The sequence below is a fragment of the Pteronotus mesoamericanus genome, unplaced genomic scaffold, assembly GCF_021234165.1.
Source record: "Pteronotus mesoamericanus isolate MK-2021 breed Mesoamerican mustached bat unplaced genomic scaffold, CSHL_Meso_final contig_182, whole genome shotgun sequence".
NCBI classification, from domain to species: Eukaryota; Metazoa; Chordata; class Mammalia; order Chiroptera; family Mormoopidae; genus Pteronotus; species Pteronotus mesoamericanus.
In genome coordinates, this window is record NW_026555078.1 from 32535700 (window position 1) to 32553623 (window position 17924).

Here is a 17924-nt window from a genome sequence, read left to right on the forward strand (position 1 = left end):
GTTCCGGGCAGGGTTGCCCAATACAGAAAATAAAAATATACTGAGCCCCACCCTGGCCTGGTGGGTCAGTTGGTTGGAACATTGTTCCATAACCAGAAAACTGTGGTTTTGATCCCCATCAGGGCAATACCAAGGTTTCAGGTTCAATCCCCGGTCAGGGCGTGTACAGGAAGCAACCAATCAGTGTTTCTCTCACATTGATGTTTCTCTCCGCCTCCCCCCCCCACATTCCTCTCTCTCTAAAATCAATAAACATATCCTTGGATGAGGATTTTAAAAAATACAGAACTCCCAGTTAACTCTGATTGCCAATATATCACACACAGTTCCTTTAGTATAAGTGATACTAGTATGCCCCATGATTCACAGTGTATCTGCAATTCAAAGTTACCTGCATGTCCTGTATTTTATCTAGCAACTTGCCTACCACAAGGTTGATCAAACACAGGCCCTTCCCTCCCAGAGCTAAGGTTCTAGTGCAGGATATCAGTGTAAAAAGGTAAACACTTTGAACTTTTTATTTTTAAAAATGTATTCTCATATATGCATTTCACCAAGATTCGCCAATTCTTAATCTTTGTCACCTTACATGTAACCATTTGAGAATGAGTTGCAGACATCATATCCCTTCACCCCAAAAGACTTGATTGTGCATCTCTTAATAATAAGGATATTTTCTTATTATTAAGAAAAAGGTAACTTCATAAAAGTTGAAAAGAGGAATGTGGTGGGGGGGAGGCCAGCTCAATTGGTTGGAGCATCATCCTGTACACGAAAAGATTGTGGGTTCAATTGCCAGTTTGGCACATATGTAGGTTATGGGTTTGATCCCCAGTTGGGGCACATATCGGAGGCAACCCATCAATGTTTCTCCCCCCCGCCACTCCTCATCTCTCTCTCTATAATCAATTAAAAATAACATATCTCCAGGTAAGGATTAAAATAATAATAATAATTTCTGATGTGACCAAGGTGTAATTATAATATTAAGGAAGTTTAAAATTGTTATATTATCCCCATAATGGACATAGTCCACGTTTAACTTTCACCAATTGCCCCAGTGCTGCCAATGTTTTTTCCCAATCCAGGATCCAATCTGGAAGCCCAGGCTGCATTAAGTTGTCACCTCTGTAGCTCCCTTTGCTCTGGGACAGTTCCTCAGCTAACGTGGTCACTGCAGTCCAGTGCGCTAAATGCTGAGCCGGCGACATGCAGGGGCGGCGTGGGAGCACCAGCGATGGTGAGGCACCTCCTTCTTTGTCTTCTCTCCACACACTGAACATCAGCTGAGGAACACCACTCACCATTTTAGCCCTTGAGATGTTCAACAGAATACCCAAGCATTTCCTCTTTTAATTCTGGGAATATTTCCCCCTCTCAATGAGAAGGGGGGAAAGTCTTAAAGGAAACTAGCAGCAGTGATTCTATCCTAATTATTCCTCTCTAAAATACTGCAAACTAAACAGACACACACTACAATTATTTCTGTGTAACCTACCAGAAGCTTAATATCAGAATCACACGCAAAGTTCAAATCTGACCTTACAGCTCACACTTTCAACATTGTAAAACTGTGCTCAGATCACCTGCAGATACTAAAATAATCTGAAAATTTTGCTAACACTGCTCATTCTGCCACACAAAGAAAATGTGAGAACAGGGAGGTTTTGTTAAAAACAAACAAACAAGAACAATGACAAGAAACCATTCTCCTTTTCCAACTAACACATGTTCAGTGAAAGGTAAAGGTGGAAATAATATTAAAGAGTAAAAAGCAAAGCATAATTATTTTCTTTTTTAGCTGAGGCATGCAGAAATACTCAAAGGTTCCCCAGTGAATGGCTTCAAGTGGATAATAACTTTTATGAAGTTACCTTTTTAATAATAAAACTTAAAAAACTTAATTATCACAAATTCGTGAAGAACCCAGGCCAGCCAGTTGATGCCCAGGGGTCCCATTGGCGTGCTTCCATGGGCTTCAAAGCACTCACACTAGACCATCTGCAGGCAGGGTACAGTGGTCACAACATAGAATTTTGTGGAACTTTCCCCAGAGGAATTCCTTAGCACTGACATCTGAGTCCTTCATACTCAAAGAAAGTGCACTCAGTGATCTAATCAATTAAAAGGGATGAAAGTGGACACAAAATGAACTTTGACAGATTACAGCCAGGCCAGCCTGTGGGGACTCCGGGCCACACAGCTGCAAGTCCGGGTTGACTCACCAGATCCAGGCCTTGGGCCAGGCCCAGAAGTGGCTGGCGTTCACCAAGAGAACCATGTGCTTATTGAAGCTCTTGCTAATAAGCAAAAGCTCTGAAAAAGAACCCATGGTTATCTTTTCCTGGACCTTTTAAACAGCCACATCCCTAAATTTTTTTATCCCACTCTTTCCGTTGGTCATTTGAGAACCATGTCATCCTGCATTTATATAACATGATGTGGTTTACAAAGTACTTCACACGCATATAATCCCACTTCATCCTGGTAATAGCTCTATGACTTCCGTAGGGGTGACTCCATTTCACAAATGAGGAAATTGAGGCTATGAGTGTTTAAATAATTTTTACAAGGTGACACAGTTCTAAGTGAGGATGCCAAGACCCCAATCCAGGTTTTCTATTAGGCACCGAAGGTAAGAGCATCTATTGCTCATATCTGGCCTTTATCTTGTACCTCCTGGTAACAGAACTAGGATCATCATCTTGTCCTATTCTGTTGTTAAATCTTTATACACTTAGGTTTTTCTCAAAACCAAGATATAAACCCCTCGTGGATTAGGACTATGAATTAAATTTCTCTGTATTCCTTCATCCATTCATTCAACAAAAACATGGTGAGACCACCTATGTGCCAGGCACAATATCAGGCTCTGGAGGACAAAAGTGAGGAAGACACAGGCTAGTATACAAGGTGAACGATGACAATGCCCAGCACTGCGACTGTACCTGCAGGGTGCCATCGATCTCCGAAGGGTCAGGACACCCTCGGGAGGAGTTGCGTTGGTCCGCCACACCATGCACAGGAACACCCAGGAAGGAACTGCTTCACCAGCCAGTGAGTGAAATCCCTCCCCCTTCCCCCCAGCAGTGGGGCAGCAGTTCCCTGCTGGGATTTAGGGTAACTCCAGAGTGGCTGAGTCAGAGTCCGCATAAATCAAGAGGACATTACTGGAACTGTGATTAAAACATGCCAAAATAAAGTCAAACCTTCCTACACTGAACGGCAGTTTCAAAATAGGAGCAGTAATCGTCTTCCAATAAAAACAAATTGGTGCTTTATTGTAAGTGAAGAAACACACAAAAAGGAAGGGGGTGGTCTGGAAACCGCTGCAAGGAGCTCATCCTGATAAACGCTGCCGTTGACATTCAGGAAAGGGGAGCACCGCTCACGCCCAGCACACATTCTCATTCAGCGCGGTGGCCGTGCTCGCCAAGCCAACCACGGGAAAGTTAGCTAGTCTGGGTCGGCGGCCCTGCCCGACGGGCAGGTACCCTAGCTGGCCCGTCTTCTCAAATCTTCACCGGAGGGGCTGGAACCGGCACAGTCTCTCCCAACTCCTTAATCTCATGCTGCTAGAAAATGAAATCAGAAGAATTCACTCCTACACCGGCTGAAACATGCCTTCCTAAACCAATCTTCAGAAATTTCCCCCCATTTACACACCACGGAAAGGCTTGTTTTCACTTACAGCTCTCAAGTTGGTGTTTTGCCCAATTCTAGATCCTAAGGAGATCCTGACCCAGCTCATCAACTGCTAGTGTGTCAATGTCAAGGATGCCACGAGCTATTAGGTAACACATGGCTCATTATTTCCTCTCCGCAGTTCGCAGGGCCTGTCTCCTTCCCCAAGCCCTGTCTGTTCATGCAGAGGCAACAGAAGCCTCCGTTTCCTGAGTCTCCCTCATAGGAAGGGAAATGTTTGAATCGATGCCTTCACTTAATTAAAAAAAAAAAAAAAAAAGCCAGTGTGGAAAAAAAAACCAAACCAGGCCATATCAAGCACCATAGGCTTAAAATCGGATAAATAAGACACACATTAAAAAGGAGAACCTGAAAAGAACTCTTCCAAGATCAATTTATAAAATGCTAGAGTGAAACATATTAAACTACCATTAAATATCCCCAGGCACTTTTCTTTTAAATGCCAACATTTTTATTTACCTAAGAACTGGAAGCAATCTGCAGCACTCACATAGTGGTGAGGATGCAACTCAGGCTTCCGATCAGAAACACCTTGGTGAGCTAGGCACACTTTCAACCACTCTCACCCTAAGTCTGCTCATCGGTAAAATGGAGATAATAACTACTTTGTGGAATTTATATAATTTAGAAGCCAGCTATTAAGCATTTATTATGTGCAAGAATCTGGGTAGTAATAAGCACAGTATTTAATTATTGCAATATGCTGTATTTAATTTTCACAACCATTAGTTCTGCTTCTTTGTATCATTCCCCTATTCAATAATTGTAGGTAACAGTTATGTGTATGTGCAGGTATCAGCACAGTGCCTGATACTGCGAAGGAAAGAGAAGGAAGGAAGGACGGACGGGAGGGAGAAAAGAAGGAAAGGAGGGAGGGAGAAAGGGAGGGAGGGGAAGGGGAGGCAAGGCAACTACTACCATACAAAGAATATCTCATGGTTACTTTTAGAACTACACAGAGAGAACAAAAAGGTTCAAGTGATATAGACTAATTATGAGTTATCTTTGCTAATAAATGACTGACACTCAGGGCTTATCAGTGCTGCTGGGTGACTCGAAAGCAGCAATATTCAATTTAGTTCATTACATCTTTTCTTAAATGCAGTGGCACTGCTCATCATGGTCACTTAGCCCCACTTCAATGCCTACTTCATAAAAAGAACAAAAAAATCACACTGAAGTGTATTTCTTAAACAAAAGCCACAAACCTGTGGTCCAAACAGGCCAAAAAGTGTAAGAGGAATACACCGAAAATAATTTGAAGACTTTTAAGACTACCCTTACTCATTCACTCATACTGTCTCTCTTTTTCTTCTCTGCTCCTGAAAGTTTTGTTTTCTTATCTTTATTCCTGTTTTACAGAAGTCATAGAGTCTTAAGGTGAGGAGGTACTTTGGGGGTCATCCAAGAGGTCACAGCTTCTTTTCTAAAGAAACTCACACTGAGTTCCTCCAGTGGAGAGGGTGGAGCGGTTCGGAAGTGAGGCCACTTGTTTCATCCCTGATCAGAGGAATAATGACAGTCCCCACCTAATCTCATAGGGTGGTTGGGGTGAATAAATGGGATAATGCATGCAAAGAATTGACTAAGGTGTCTGGCACAAAGAAGGCATTCAACGAATAGGAACCAGACTTATTCAGAAGTATTGTTCTGTGTCCTTCACAATGCTAAGTGCTTGTCCACCTCTGGCAAAACCCAAGCTGCTGCCTCCAAAACGTCTTCAGCCATTGTTTGGGAACTCTCATCATTAAAGTTTTTCCTTACCTTGAGCTAAATGAAGTGCAGCTTCCACACACTGCCTTTTACAAGGATACAGACCTGAACCCCCCAATTCCAAGCCAACCTTTCAAAGAACCAATGACAGTTGTCATGTTCTTTGCTCATCTTTTTCTCCAGCCTAAATGTCTCCCTGGTTCTCAAGTGTGCCACCATGCTCTTTCCTCTGGCCACATCCTGACTTGTCCGTCTTCCTCAAAGTGTGTACCCAGACTCAAAGGACAGTCTGGCCAGACCTTGTATTGTATTGTTATTTGGAACAGAATACTTGTTCTGAATACAATATTATTATATATTGTATTATAAAGGTTCAGTGGCTTTGGGGGCAACCACACTGTGGCATTATTCATACTAAGCTCTAAGTCTACCAAATGCCAGAAGTCCGATTCATGCACGCAACTAATGAACCATGCCTCCTCTAGGTTACATCTAGGAGCTGCAAATAGTGGTAGCTCCTTAATAGTTATCTTGTTCTATTCAAATACTATTTTGGATCATGATTCTGTCTGTCATCAAGTCCTCGGCTACACTTTCTCAGCCCAGACACATGGCAGCCCTTGCCGTGACCCCCAGCTTCATGTAGGTATAACCTGACGGCATTCTGCCTCAGTTGTCCCACGTCTTTCTCCCTTTCTCCCTTGGGGCTTCTCGGACCCCCAAGGAAAGGCTCAGCTTTGCAAACATGGAAGAGCAGGAGCTTAGCATGCTGGGAAACCCTTGACCAAGGTGACAGGGAAGCCTGTAGATAAATGCCTACCTCATCTGTCCCTTGATCCCTTCTGAGGGAAAGGCCCCCTTTCCTGTTCCCTGAGGTCAGTGCCCAAAATAAACAACCTCCACGCCAGCCCTTGCCTCAAATTCTGCTTTCTTGGAGACCCGAGGCTAAGTCACACGTCCACATAACAACATAGAACATGTGAGCCCTGGGGCACTGCATCAAAGACCTTCCTTGAGACTGACAGTCACCAAAGCCAGCCTGTCAGTCACTGAAACCACTCTAACATCATAGAACTAGACTCTCATCCAGCCCTCCAGGTCTCCATTTTGTTCATCAGGAAATAAGGCACTTTGTCAAAGGCGATACTGAAACAGACATGGGATGCCTCTTGGAATTCCTGTGATCTGCCCACAACACAGAAATCTCCCTGTGAATGCTGTCTCCCTTTCCATTGTGCCATCGACAAAGAAATGACGTTATTTAGTTCTCCATTACCCATTTTTCCCATTCTTCCCATTCTTTGGAAAACCAGGCCACTTCCTATTTCCTCATCCAAACACGAGCAAGTCAAGTTTTAAATAATCTAGTATTTTACACAGGATTACTGTTAACTTCCCAGATCCCTACTAGGTACAGATGCTACTTTTGTCCTCCTTTTTTTTTTTTTTCCTTCAAACTGAGACATTATTTAGGGAAGCTTCAGATGACGTCCCTATTCTTTTATGACTCTTCAGAAATTCAGAAGTGGTTCAGCAACGCCATTTTAATCACACATTTAGTGCATATACTCACATAGATAAGTGTGCACAAGAAAAGTCAACGTTCTATGTGTATCTGTACTGCACATACAAACACCTGAGTTCCACTGAAAGATGTGAAGATAAACCGCTTCAGAAATTCCAGTGATTGTGCTTTACGGGAGTGCGCTGGGGAAGTATGAAGAGATCGCTCCCATCCGGTCTCTGGAATTAACATTCCTGCTCTTTCCAGCTCAACTTTACAGTCCATAGCATCGGGGCGGGGTGGGGGGAGAATTTTCCTGGAGCCTGATTTTCCATGGGACGCTGATCATTAGAAGGCCTGGAAATTCCAGCAGGGGCATGTTCAAAAAGCTCAGGGAAATGCTGCAACAGAAGCCAGCTCTGCCTTCCTAACCCAGACTCCGTTCAGGCTCGGGGGGTGGGGGGTGCTACCATCCACTTTGTATGAGCTTTCATGTAAGTTAAAACTTGAAAAATAATGCACCAATTACCTCTAAGTTACCCTCTACCTCTAATAGTCTATGATCTTTCTACTCAAAGTGTGGTCCACAGAATGGCAGCAGCATGATCACCTGGGAGTTGATTAGAATGCAGGCGCTCAGGCCTTCCCCACCCAGACCTCCTCTATAATAAGAGTTTTAGGTTTAACAAGATCCCAAGTGTCTCATGTGTACATTTAATGTTGAAAACTTTTATCTTTTCCTATAAGGGCTTTAGATCGTTCTGCTTAATGCTAGTCTAATACAAAAGTATTCTACTGTGATGAGTCAAGAGAATTAAGTATCATAATTTTACAGATACTTAGGCAGGATGGAAATACTGGGTAAGCAGATACTTTGCTTTCCTATCTTTAAATATGTTAGAAATCAGAGGAACGTTTAAGTTGTTCCTTCTTCCATGCATGGACAACATGCATCAGGCTCCCCACGTCTGGGAAGCCTGACCCTAACACGGTCCATCCACCAAACCCCCTCTTATGTGTGGTTTCCTTAATTAAACTAGCATTAAAAATACTAAAAAGGCAAGAACTTGCAAGCTACAGAGCATTATTTCAAATGACACACTCAAGTTTACTTCTCCCATTCATTACTTCTTGGACTATTCAACCTATCCTGTTCTCTTTCACTCACTCCAGTATTTAGCAACTACATATGGTCTAATTATTTTATACACATTTATGTCATATGTTTGTTTTACCTACACAACTCAAGTGTAAGCTCCTTGAAAAGAATCATACACCAGCTTTACCTTTTGACCCAACACCCAGCTCTCTCCCAGGGTACTTGGTGAATATGTACTGAGGAACTTGGTCCCATAGTTTTCTTACTAAATACTCTTCACCAGGCATAATTTACTGGTATGTATTATCTATAGTGTAAAAGAGACCATTGAATTAGTTGATTGATATTTTTTCCCTAGTAAACCAAGACAAGGGACATTGTATTAAAATGTTGATACAACCCTGGCCAGTGCGGCTTGGTCGATTGGAGCATCATCCTGTATACTGAAGGGCTGTGGGTTCAATTTCCCGGCCGGGGCACATACCTAAGTTGTGGGTTTGGTCCCGGGTCAGGGAACCTGGGGGAGCCAATTGGTCAATCAATGTTTCTCTGTTACATCGATGTTGATGTTTCTCTCTCCTTCTCTTTTACCCTCCCTGCCTTCCTCTCTCTCTAAGAGCAATGAAAAAATGTCCTCGGGTAAGGATAAAAAATAAAAATTTAAAAATTTAAAAAATATATTGATACATAGAGTGGGAACAAACCCCTACGACTAGCTTATGAGTCCTAAGGAAAGACATGCTCCTACAGAAAAGCAGGCTAGTTCTTCAGAACTCCAAGCTGGCTCTTGGGGTGCAGCCTTCACAGGAAGGCCCACGTCTGGACTAACTAAATTAAAGAGAAAGCTTGACTCCTGTTCTGAGAGTTCTGCTTTCTTTGGGAGATTCCTGCCTCAGACAGCTTCCTCGGAAGCAAAAAATAGCTCAGAGGAGACATCTAATTCTGCATCTTAATCTATGTGAATTGGATGAACTCAGTAAGGCCTTGGAATGATTACAAGGGATGGAAAGAAAGGAACAGGATAGAAACTTAAAGTAGTAATTATATTTCAAAAAGAAAAAAAGATTTATACGAGCACCACACCTTTCATAGAAAATGAGTTATACAAGGCAAAGGCTCAGGGATGAAAACCTACCAATTTCTCCACGTCAAGGAGGAGCAGCAGTTTTTCTTCTCTAGTGTTATCAATTCTTTTTAGTTATACTTCTAGGGGAAATTTGGGGTAGTTTTCAGTTATTTCTCAGCCTTTCCAACTCTTATTTCACCCTTGTTTGTTTGTTTAAACATAAGCAATACAATTTGACTGATAAGTTTGTCTGCCTTTTACTTGTTTTGATGGGACCTGTTTATAACACATACTCAGCTGCTGAAGCCCTTGAGTGCCGAAGCTAAACAATCAAATCCAAGTTATTCACAACAAAGAATATAGATGTGTATGACCAACCCAAATAAAATTACTACCCCCTAAGTAAGAAGGGGTTCAGATACAAAATCCCAGTATATCTCATTCAACAAAATGGTTTCTGCTTTTCATTTTCGCCAACTGAAGGAAAAAAAATGTTGACATGACATCTGGGAAACTGGGTCAGTGCTGCATTTTTTTTTTAGGACCCAACATGATAGAGAACGACAAAGCTACATGTAGAAGGTGGAGCAAAGTAGGCTCATATCTATTCGGAGCTCCAAGTCCTCTCCAATCTCTCCTTGATAATCCTTTATATAAAGAGATTCCCTACTACGTAAGCAAACATTTTAATATAAATTCTATATTAATTAGAGGTAAATTTAGACCTGGGGAAAAGAATAGGCCATCATTTGATTATTAATAAGGAAATTTTGGACAAAAATAGATTTGATTAGCTCCTTTTTAGAGGTAAGAAAAGAGGCTCAGATATTGACTGACTGATTCAAAATATACACTCTAAGAATCTTCTAGGACATATGCCCTCCCGTGGATATAAATAAATGGCCACCTGGACAATACCTTCTTTTCCTCTCCACCTCAGTCCTTTCTTCTCCCCCCACACACCAATGCTGACAGTAACAAAGCTACCCTGAGCTGATGATGCCACCAGGTGGCCAAAATGGAAACTGTCTGAACCAAACTGCCTTCTCTCATCTTTGCCTCTCAGGGGATCACGCATATACAGGAAAGCTCTTTTCCAAAAAGTGTACACACACACACCTTTCATCCTTCAACTCATTTCCAAAAAGTTTCCTTGGGTTTCCTATCACTTCTGCAGGGTTAAGTCCAAATACCTTAGCTGACGACATCCTGCACACCCACAGCTTCTGTTTTCACGTCAGCCTTTTTTGAGTTCAATATTCTACACTCTTCTAGCCATTCCGAACTCCCTACTTCCTGCACACCACTGAGCCTTTTCATAAGGCGATATTTTTATAAATATGATCTTTTCTGCTCAGAAAACACCTTCATGTCTGGTCTCTACAATCCTTTTTACATATTGAACCAACTCTCATTCACCCTTCAAAGCTCAACTCAAACATCTCTCTCCTTCAGTGAAGTCTTCCCTGACTCCTCCAGGCAATTAGCGTCTAGGTTCACAATGTGTCCAGAACCCCTGCCCCCACCCATATCTATGCTTGAGCACCCGTGATATTGTGTTAGTCATTTACTCAACACAGTGTCTATGAATCATATACTGAACCATACAGTAAGTTACCCTTGTTATTCCCACTTGGTAACATAGGGCCAGGAAAATAGTAGGTAGTCAGAAAATGTATGTGGCATGAATAAGTAAAAGAAAGAACCATAAATAAGATCTTATCGAGTATCATCAGGGAAATATTCTTCTGCTCTCCTTTTACTCCATTTGTGACTTTAAAAAGCAACTCAGGGTATGGCATACCTATACTATGAAAACTAAAAACCATATTAAGTCATAGAGCTGACATTTGTACCCTTTAATGTGGGTAAATACACCCAGAATTCCTTTGTAATTTTCACAATTGGTTTTGTCTCAAGCACCACCATTTTAGATTAATACTTTTTCCTGAATTTAATTGTAAGTAAAGCATCCAACTTTTTGCTATTTATTCACTGCAAACATATGCAATTTCTCAAAAAAAAAAAATGCATTCTTTTGTGAGTTAATAAGTCACCATGGATTCACTTGCAAAACTCCATCTATTACACTATTTCCATCAGAAAAATATATTTCAAGTCGAAATGCCAAAAGTCATAAATAAACAATGCCACACAACCTATTTTTCTTTGAGGAACTGCAGGTATAGTCAGTGGGTTACATTTTTGCCATTTTTAGGTACTGAATGAACTGTCAGCTCCAGAAACAATTATCTATGAACAGAGACTGTCTAGAAGTCTCAGTGTTAACCTGGCCTGGTGGCTGAAGGGTACTTACCTAAGGCTATGAGGCTTCTGAAAACAAACCTCAACTTAAAGAGTCAATCATGACCTAAACCTACCCAGCAAATCTGGAGTCTCTCACACACAAATAACCACAGAAACTGACTCAACCATTTATTTTTGATCTCAGATGACCATGAACCTGAGGCAAAGGATGAGCCAGTGAAGCACTAGATTCTCAATAACTGCTAAATTTAAAAGAATGAAAAGTTAGTATAAAAATACATCCCACAGATTTCAAATAAACCAGGTCTAATGTGAAAGACTGTCTCTATTTAAAGTCAGTTCTGAAGAAAAGAGAGCCAAGTTCAAACTATTATTAATTTTTTTTATTATACTGAGAACAAGCCCCAGATATGAATTTGGTACCCATTCACCAAATATTAAAAGCTCTCAATACCAGAAGGAATATGTGTGCTTACTGAATTGATGATTACAAAATAAAGTAAGCGATACATGATGATTTTGGTACAGGAAACCTCAGCCAGCCAATGAATGAGTCATTATACGCAGCCTAGTTTTCTGAATGGGTAAGAGCTTTACAGACTGAGACAGCTTGGGAGGTCAATTATCCTGAGTGTCAATATTTCCAAAGTTTATGGCCTATTTCCCTCTCTTCTCAAAGAGTGCATTTAAAAATGTATCCCTTGGGTAGTTCACTCTCATTAATGGTAAACATCAATTACTGATTTATGTTACTTCAGAGTAGTGCCTACGGGGTCAATTGAGGATTCCTACCTGAATTTTTGCCCTGAATTTTTCTGTCTCTTCCCTGGCTGTCAAGCTGTCAGGGATCATTTTTCACTCCTTACAGCAGCCGATCACTCTGTTCTAAATGTGCTAATAACCATAATATGCAATGGATTATTGTTCAATTTTTTTTTTAATGTTAAGGTCATTGTCTAAAATAAGAGTAATTATGTTCCCAGAGAGGGTCTGAAGTATTCACCCGGACATCAGGCCATCTATTCTTGTTGTTAAGTGGGCATTTCTGCCCCTTTCTTCTCTCTTAGCTATGTTCCAATGTCAGTAAGAGAGCCGCACTCCAGGCTCAGGTATGTATGACGCAACTTGATGCTCTTTGTGGTCCCCACGGTGCAGAAGTAAAGCAAAGCATCACACAACTAAGGAATTTCTGTCCTGGTCACAGAGCAAAACTAGTGCAAAGGATTCCAAGGAAGCAATATGTCCAGATTGAAAGATTAATCCAGAAACTGGAAAATGGTCCATATCTTACATACTGGTTATAGATGACGTATATCTAGCTTTAAGCAGCACGAATAGGCAGGTGTCTTACACAATAAGTATGGGGGAAAATTTGGGGGGGGTTGGATTATGAAATAACAAAACACCTCACAGAAGTTCAACATTTTCTTGGCTTATTAAATTACCATATTTTTAAAGTAAGCAACTTCTTTTTAATACCATACGTTAATGCCTCACGTACTAAACTGCTGCTCTGTTGGAAAAAGTCTTCTTTACTCAGAAGGAAAAAAATGTTGCTCTAACATCTGAGTAACCAAAAAGATTAATTATCATCATTTTAAACTGTCCCCACAAGCACTGAAGTCAAGCATTCAACATAAACGACGGTACTTCGGTCCTGTGCATTCCACAAAATGCAAAAGTTTATATAACCTTGTTTGTCAAACCTGAGGAAGCAAAAATCAAGCAGGTGAGCGACAAGGCTACCCTGTCACATTAAGGATGGAAATAAAGAGAGGGGACATCATTTATCCTAGTTATGCTTCCACACCCTTATAAAGGAGGCTGGCCTTTGAGCTATTTATAAATGTGGGGCTGAAGGGACCCTGCCACCACCACCCCGTGAGGAACAGGGTGGGCTGTCAGGCTCTGGCAAGTCCCAGGGGGCCTGTGGGATCTCCCTCAGTCTGCTCTTCCCAATACTTGGCAGCACACGATCCTCTGGGTGCAGTCCTGTCTGCTCAGGAAAAGGACTGTGAGGATTTCCAGCGGTCACTTCCAGCCTTTGATTCTATATATGGAAACATCCCATCCTGGTGTTTTCAGCATCATGAGCACCACATCAGGGAGGAGGAGTAAGGAGGAGGCCAGCTCCACGCTTGCTGCCCTGACAACACACTCACTTTAGTGTCTCCCAGGCCCCACTGCCCTGGACTGGACCTTGTCATCAAATGGCAGCCCAGACCTCTGCTGAGCCTTGTAGGCTAACAGCTCTAACATGGAACAGCTGGAAGAGGACCCTGCATTCTTTCCTCTGCATAAACACTGGGGGCTCTGTTCACCCTCCTGCTGCAGTATGAACTGAAGAATTTCCCCTATCCAAAATTACAGCCAACAGACCTTTGCTCCATCCCCCATCCTCACTCACTCCCCTCCACCCCGGGGTATAATGCCAGTCTGTCACCACCCATGCCAGCAAATAGCAAACTGCAGGACCTTTTGCGTATATTCACTTTCTATACTAGTTGAGGTGTCTGTAAATATGAGCAGGGTAATAGGAAACAATTTTGCTGTATTCAGTAAAGTTTCCTAACAAAACGCAGCAAGGAGTCTGATCTATGCCTGCTGCCGGTGGGACCCTTTCTACAACATCCACATCCGTATGAACATTGTCATATGATAGAGGTGCATATCCAAACAGTACATGAGCTGCAAATATTTTAATACTCTGTAGCATCACCTACATATTATTCAGAATACGGAGCTCTAACTGTAATCCCCGTGGGGAAAAATTAAGAATAAAATTGGATTTTCATGTATTGCTCACACAGCCTAATCAAAGCTTGGCTTCCGAAAAGCAGTCCCAGGTTTCCTCATGTGTTGCTGAAACCCACAGAGCCACGTTGCCCAAACGAAGAAGAAAAAAAGCCCAGAAAATCCAGACTCTACGTGACCTGACTTACTTATTTCCCAGGAAACTGCATGAGAGAAAAATCAATCATTCATGCTACCGTAGCTACCACACGGAATGGAGTTGACAGTGGGCAAAAACCCCCAAAGCGGCCAGCGGAGGTAAGTGGGCGGCAGGGGCGGGGATGAGGAAGGGGTTGCGAGGCCAAGGGCCCCAGGGACAGCCGGTCCGTGTCCCCGCGGAACCGCGGCCGGGGGCGGAGCCTGGGCGCGAGGCTGCGAATGGGAGGGTGGGGGGACCCGGCGCGACAGCGGCGGCTGCAGCACACTTACCGGGGCTGTTGGCCTCGCCTTCGAGGACGTGCAGCTCCGCGCAGTCGGCCAGCGAGTGCTCCAGGCAGAGCTGGAGGAAGCGGGCCTGGGTCTGGCTCACGCGCTTCAGCAGCGACAGCAGCGCAACAGTCTGCTCGCACTCGTTCCAGCCCTTAAACCAGCCCGCCAGCACCCCGACCTGGTCGCGAAACATCATGGTTAGGGGGCGGCCCTCGGTCTACAAAGGCCCCTTGGAGCCCCGGCCCGGCCCGCCCGCCCCAAAGTTTGGCGGAGCCGCAGCCCCGCGGCTGCCGGCGATGCGTTCGGGTTCCAAGGTGGCTCGGGCGCCCGGACGCTGCAGGTATTGCCTCGGCTCCTGCCTCTCGTCTGGTTTCAGTTACGTTCCGGTGGTTCTGGCTGATTTCCCCAGAGATGATGACAGACAGTAGCACGGAAATGTTTCTTTTTTAAAAAAAAATAATAATAACGATTTAAAAAAAAAATCCGCACAAGGCACACAAACTGAATGAAGAATGCTCTCTTTCCCCCTTCCTTCTCTCAGCTTCGGGATGGTAATTTTCGGCGTCCCGGGGTCTCTTTCCCACTGGGCAGCAGCTCGGACCCTTCACACCCGCATTCCCGAGGCGATCACCACTGAAAGGAGAGAAAGGGCTGCAGTGAGACCTCAGCCAGCGAGGGAGCGCGCCCAGGAAACGAGTGCATCAGAGGGGATGGGGGGCGCCCCGCGGGGTCTTGGTCCCCCAAATTCCGGTGGCCCCCTCCACACCCGAATGCGGGAAACGAGCTTCTCCCACTCTGGGAATGGCCCGAAGCCTCTCCCCAGGTGCGGGAGGAGACCCCACAGCTTCCTGTTGCTGCCGCTGCGAACGGCTGGTGCTCCCCACACACCCCACCCGGAGTGGCCTCGGGGGCTGTGCCTGCGAACGCCAGCACCAGCAACAGATTTTCCTCGCGTAGAAAACTTGCAATGCGGCTGCGAGGGGCGCGGGGGTGTGGGTGGGGGCTAATGCAAAGCAGAGGCGGAGGCAGCAGCAGCAGCCCGAGTTCCTTCTTCCTCCTCCTCCTCCTCCTCCTCCTCCTGCCGGAGAAGCAGCCGAGCGGCTGCAGCTCCATCTACAGCAACAGCCAGCATCTCCACCACCAGGCGCCCCTCTGGATTTAGGCCGTGAGCAGCCAAGGCAGCAGCTCGAGACAAAAATAAACTCTCCCCACCCAAAGCTCCTCGCCCAGCGGGCGGAGGCGCAGCCGGAGCCCCGGCTCCCCCGCGCCTCGCTGCTCCAGGCCACCCGGGAGGTCTCCAGGGCCTGCTTCGCCCTGAGCGATCAGATGTGTGCGTGCCTGTGCGTATTTGTGTAAGTGTGTACGCGCGTGTGAGCTTTAGGCATCCTGCCCCCGCTGCCGCCTCCTACGGGCGGGTCTGTCCAGCCCAGCGCCTCGTCCGGCGTCCCAGGCCGAAGGCGGCACAGCCCCGAGCGCACGCCGAGCGCGGAGACAGCCGGGGCCACAGCACTACTTCCCCCAGCGGGCAGGGCGGCTTCGCCTCGACTGCGGCTCCGCGCCTCGGGCACACGCCCCCCAAGGACCTCAAAGAAAGTTCGGCTTCAGTGGCTCCCCGACTCCTATCCCTGCCACCACCAGCAAAGAAGGGAACCCAGAGACTCAACCCTCGATGGGGCGGCTTGCTCCCAGCATCTCGCTTCCCCGCTCCCAGAACTTCTCGAGCGGAGAGGGAAGTCCCTCGGAAAGGGACCCAGTGGCTGGAGAGTCCCCTGCCGGGGGCGGAAGAAAAGGGGCGCTCACCTCGGCGAGGCTCATAGCGGCGGTTCGGGGCCCCACGCGCGGGTCCGGGCCTGCGGCGGCTGTCAGCGAGGTTGGGGGTGCCCGGAGCGCGGGCTTCGGGCCATGCCGTCGGCGCGGGCGGCGCTAAGAGAGTGCGGCGCTGCGAGTCCGAGCCGCCGCCACCGTCGCTGCCTCCAGTGTCGGCTCGCGGAGGACTGAGCCGCTCGAGCCGGAGCTCCCCACATGCTACTGATTAACATACACCATTACATCATGGGCTTGGCAGGGAGCGCCCGAGCGGGGGGAGAGGAACCCGGGCGGCGGCAAGGGGGGGGGAGTGGGGGGAGGATCCCGGACCCGGCCTGCGGCAGGGGTGGGGGGGAGCAGATTCCTAAGTGGGGGCCAGAAAAGGGGAGGGGAGCGGAGTGGGAGGAGCCAGATGCGCAGAGGGGTCGGGTTGGACGAACCGCCGGGCGGAGGGAAGAAGTTTGGGGAAGGGGAGGGGTCTGGGTGAATTCCTCCCAGCGGCTGCCTGCGGGCTGTGGAGGGGCTGAGGCGCTCGAGTCCCCGGAGCGCGGGCAGGAGGGGACCCCGAGGGCTCTAGAGCAGGGGCGGTGCTGCCACCGGCTGCCCGTCCTTGGGAATGTGATTTCGCCAGTCGAGTGACCCCTCGGCCTGACTTGGGTCCCAGGGTAGCAGAGCGGCTTGTCCTGCAAGCGGCAGAGACCTGAGGCCACTGCCGCTGGGGGCGTGGACGGGTTTGGGAGGTCGCAGAAGCTAAGGGCGGAGGAGGCCGGGAGGCAGTACGCAGAGCTGGACGTGTCTGGGCGCCAGGCTCCGTGGGCCCTTGTCGGAGGAGCGCGAGGAATCCCTGGTCCGATCACCCCTCGCCCGGGTCGGGCTTGGATGCCCTTTGCTCCTACCCGCGGCCCTCGCTCTTCCCTGGGAAAGCCGCCTACTTCTTCGACTCGCCAGAGAGCTTTGCGCCTGGGGCGCGGGCTGCGGCTGCGGGTCTGGGGCAGAGACGAGCGTCGCCCTAGGTAGCAGCGAGGCAGGCGACGCCACCTGTCAGCGCGTCGGAGTCGCTGGGCTGGGCCGCCTTCACCTGGCCCTGGAAAGTGCGCGAGGCCAGGCAGGGGCTCTGGAGGTGCCGGCGGTGCGGGAGAGGGGGGGCAAGCACCACGCTGGGGCCGAGCAACACGAGGTGGCTAGTCACGAAAGTAAAGAATTGTTTAAAAATACCCAAAAACCTAAAAATCGATGTACCTTCCAATATTAGTTGAATATTCACAGATCTTGATGACCAAATTCGAACTATCTCCTATTTCCAGAGAAAGCACTAAACCCTTGAACATTTTCTCCAACAATTTTATTAAAAAGCACTTATGAAAAATCAGTGAAACGCATATTCTCTGTTCTTCCTAATATAGTATTTTTGGAGATAAACTATCTGAGATATCATTCCACTACTTAACACTTCCGTCTTTCAACTCCACCATATGTCCCAGGAGTTTCAATCCTTTCTTTCTTTCTTCTTCAAATCTAATTTCTGCATCTTTTAGTTCTTG

The 17924-nt window shown here is 46.2% G+C and overlaps 1 protein-coding gene across 2 annotated transcripts in view; it reads right to left on the reverse strand.

Annotated features, from left to right (window-relative positions):
• Positions 1 to 16595, reverse strand: part of SAMD4A (sterile alpha motif domain containing 4A) — a 201376-nt gene extending 184781 nt beyond the window's left edge. For both annotated transcript variants that reach the window (XM_054567543.1, XM_054567542.1), the window contains exons 1-2: positions 16378 to 16595; positions 14578 to 15210 (exon numbers count right to left, since the gene is read on the reverse strand). In XM_054567543.1, coding sequence (XP_054423518.1) covers positions 14578 to 14773 — 196 coding nt within the window. In that variant the 5' untranslated portion in view covers positions 14774 to 15210; positions 16378 to 16595. The remainder of the gene's footprint in view (positions 1 to 14577; positions 15211 to 16377) is intronic.
• Positions 16596 to 17924: the final 1329 nt, after the last annotated feature.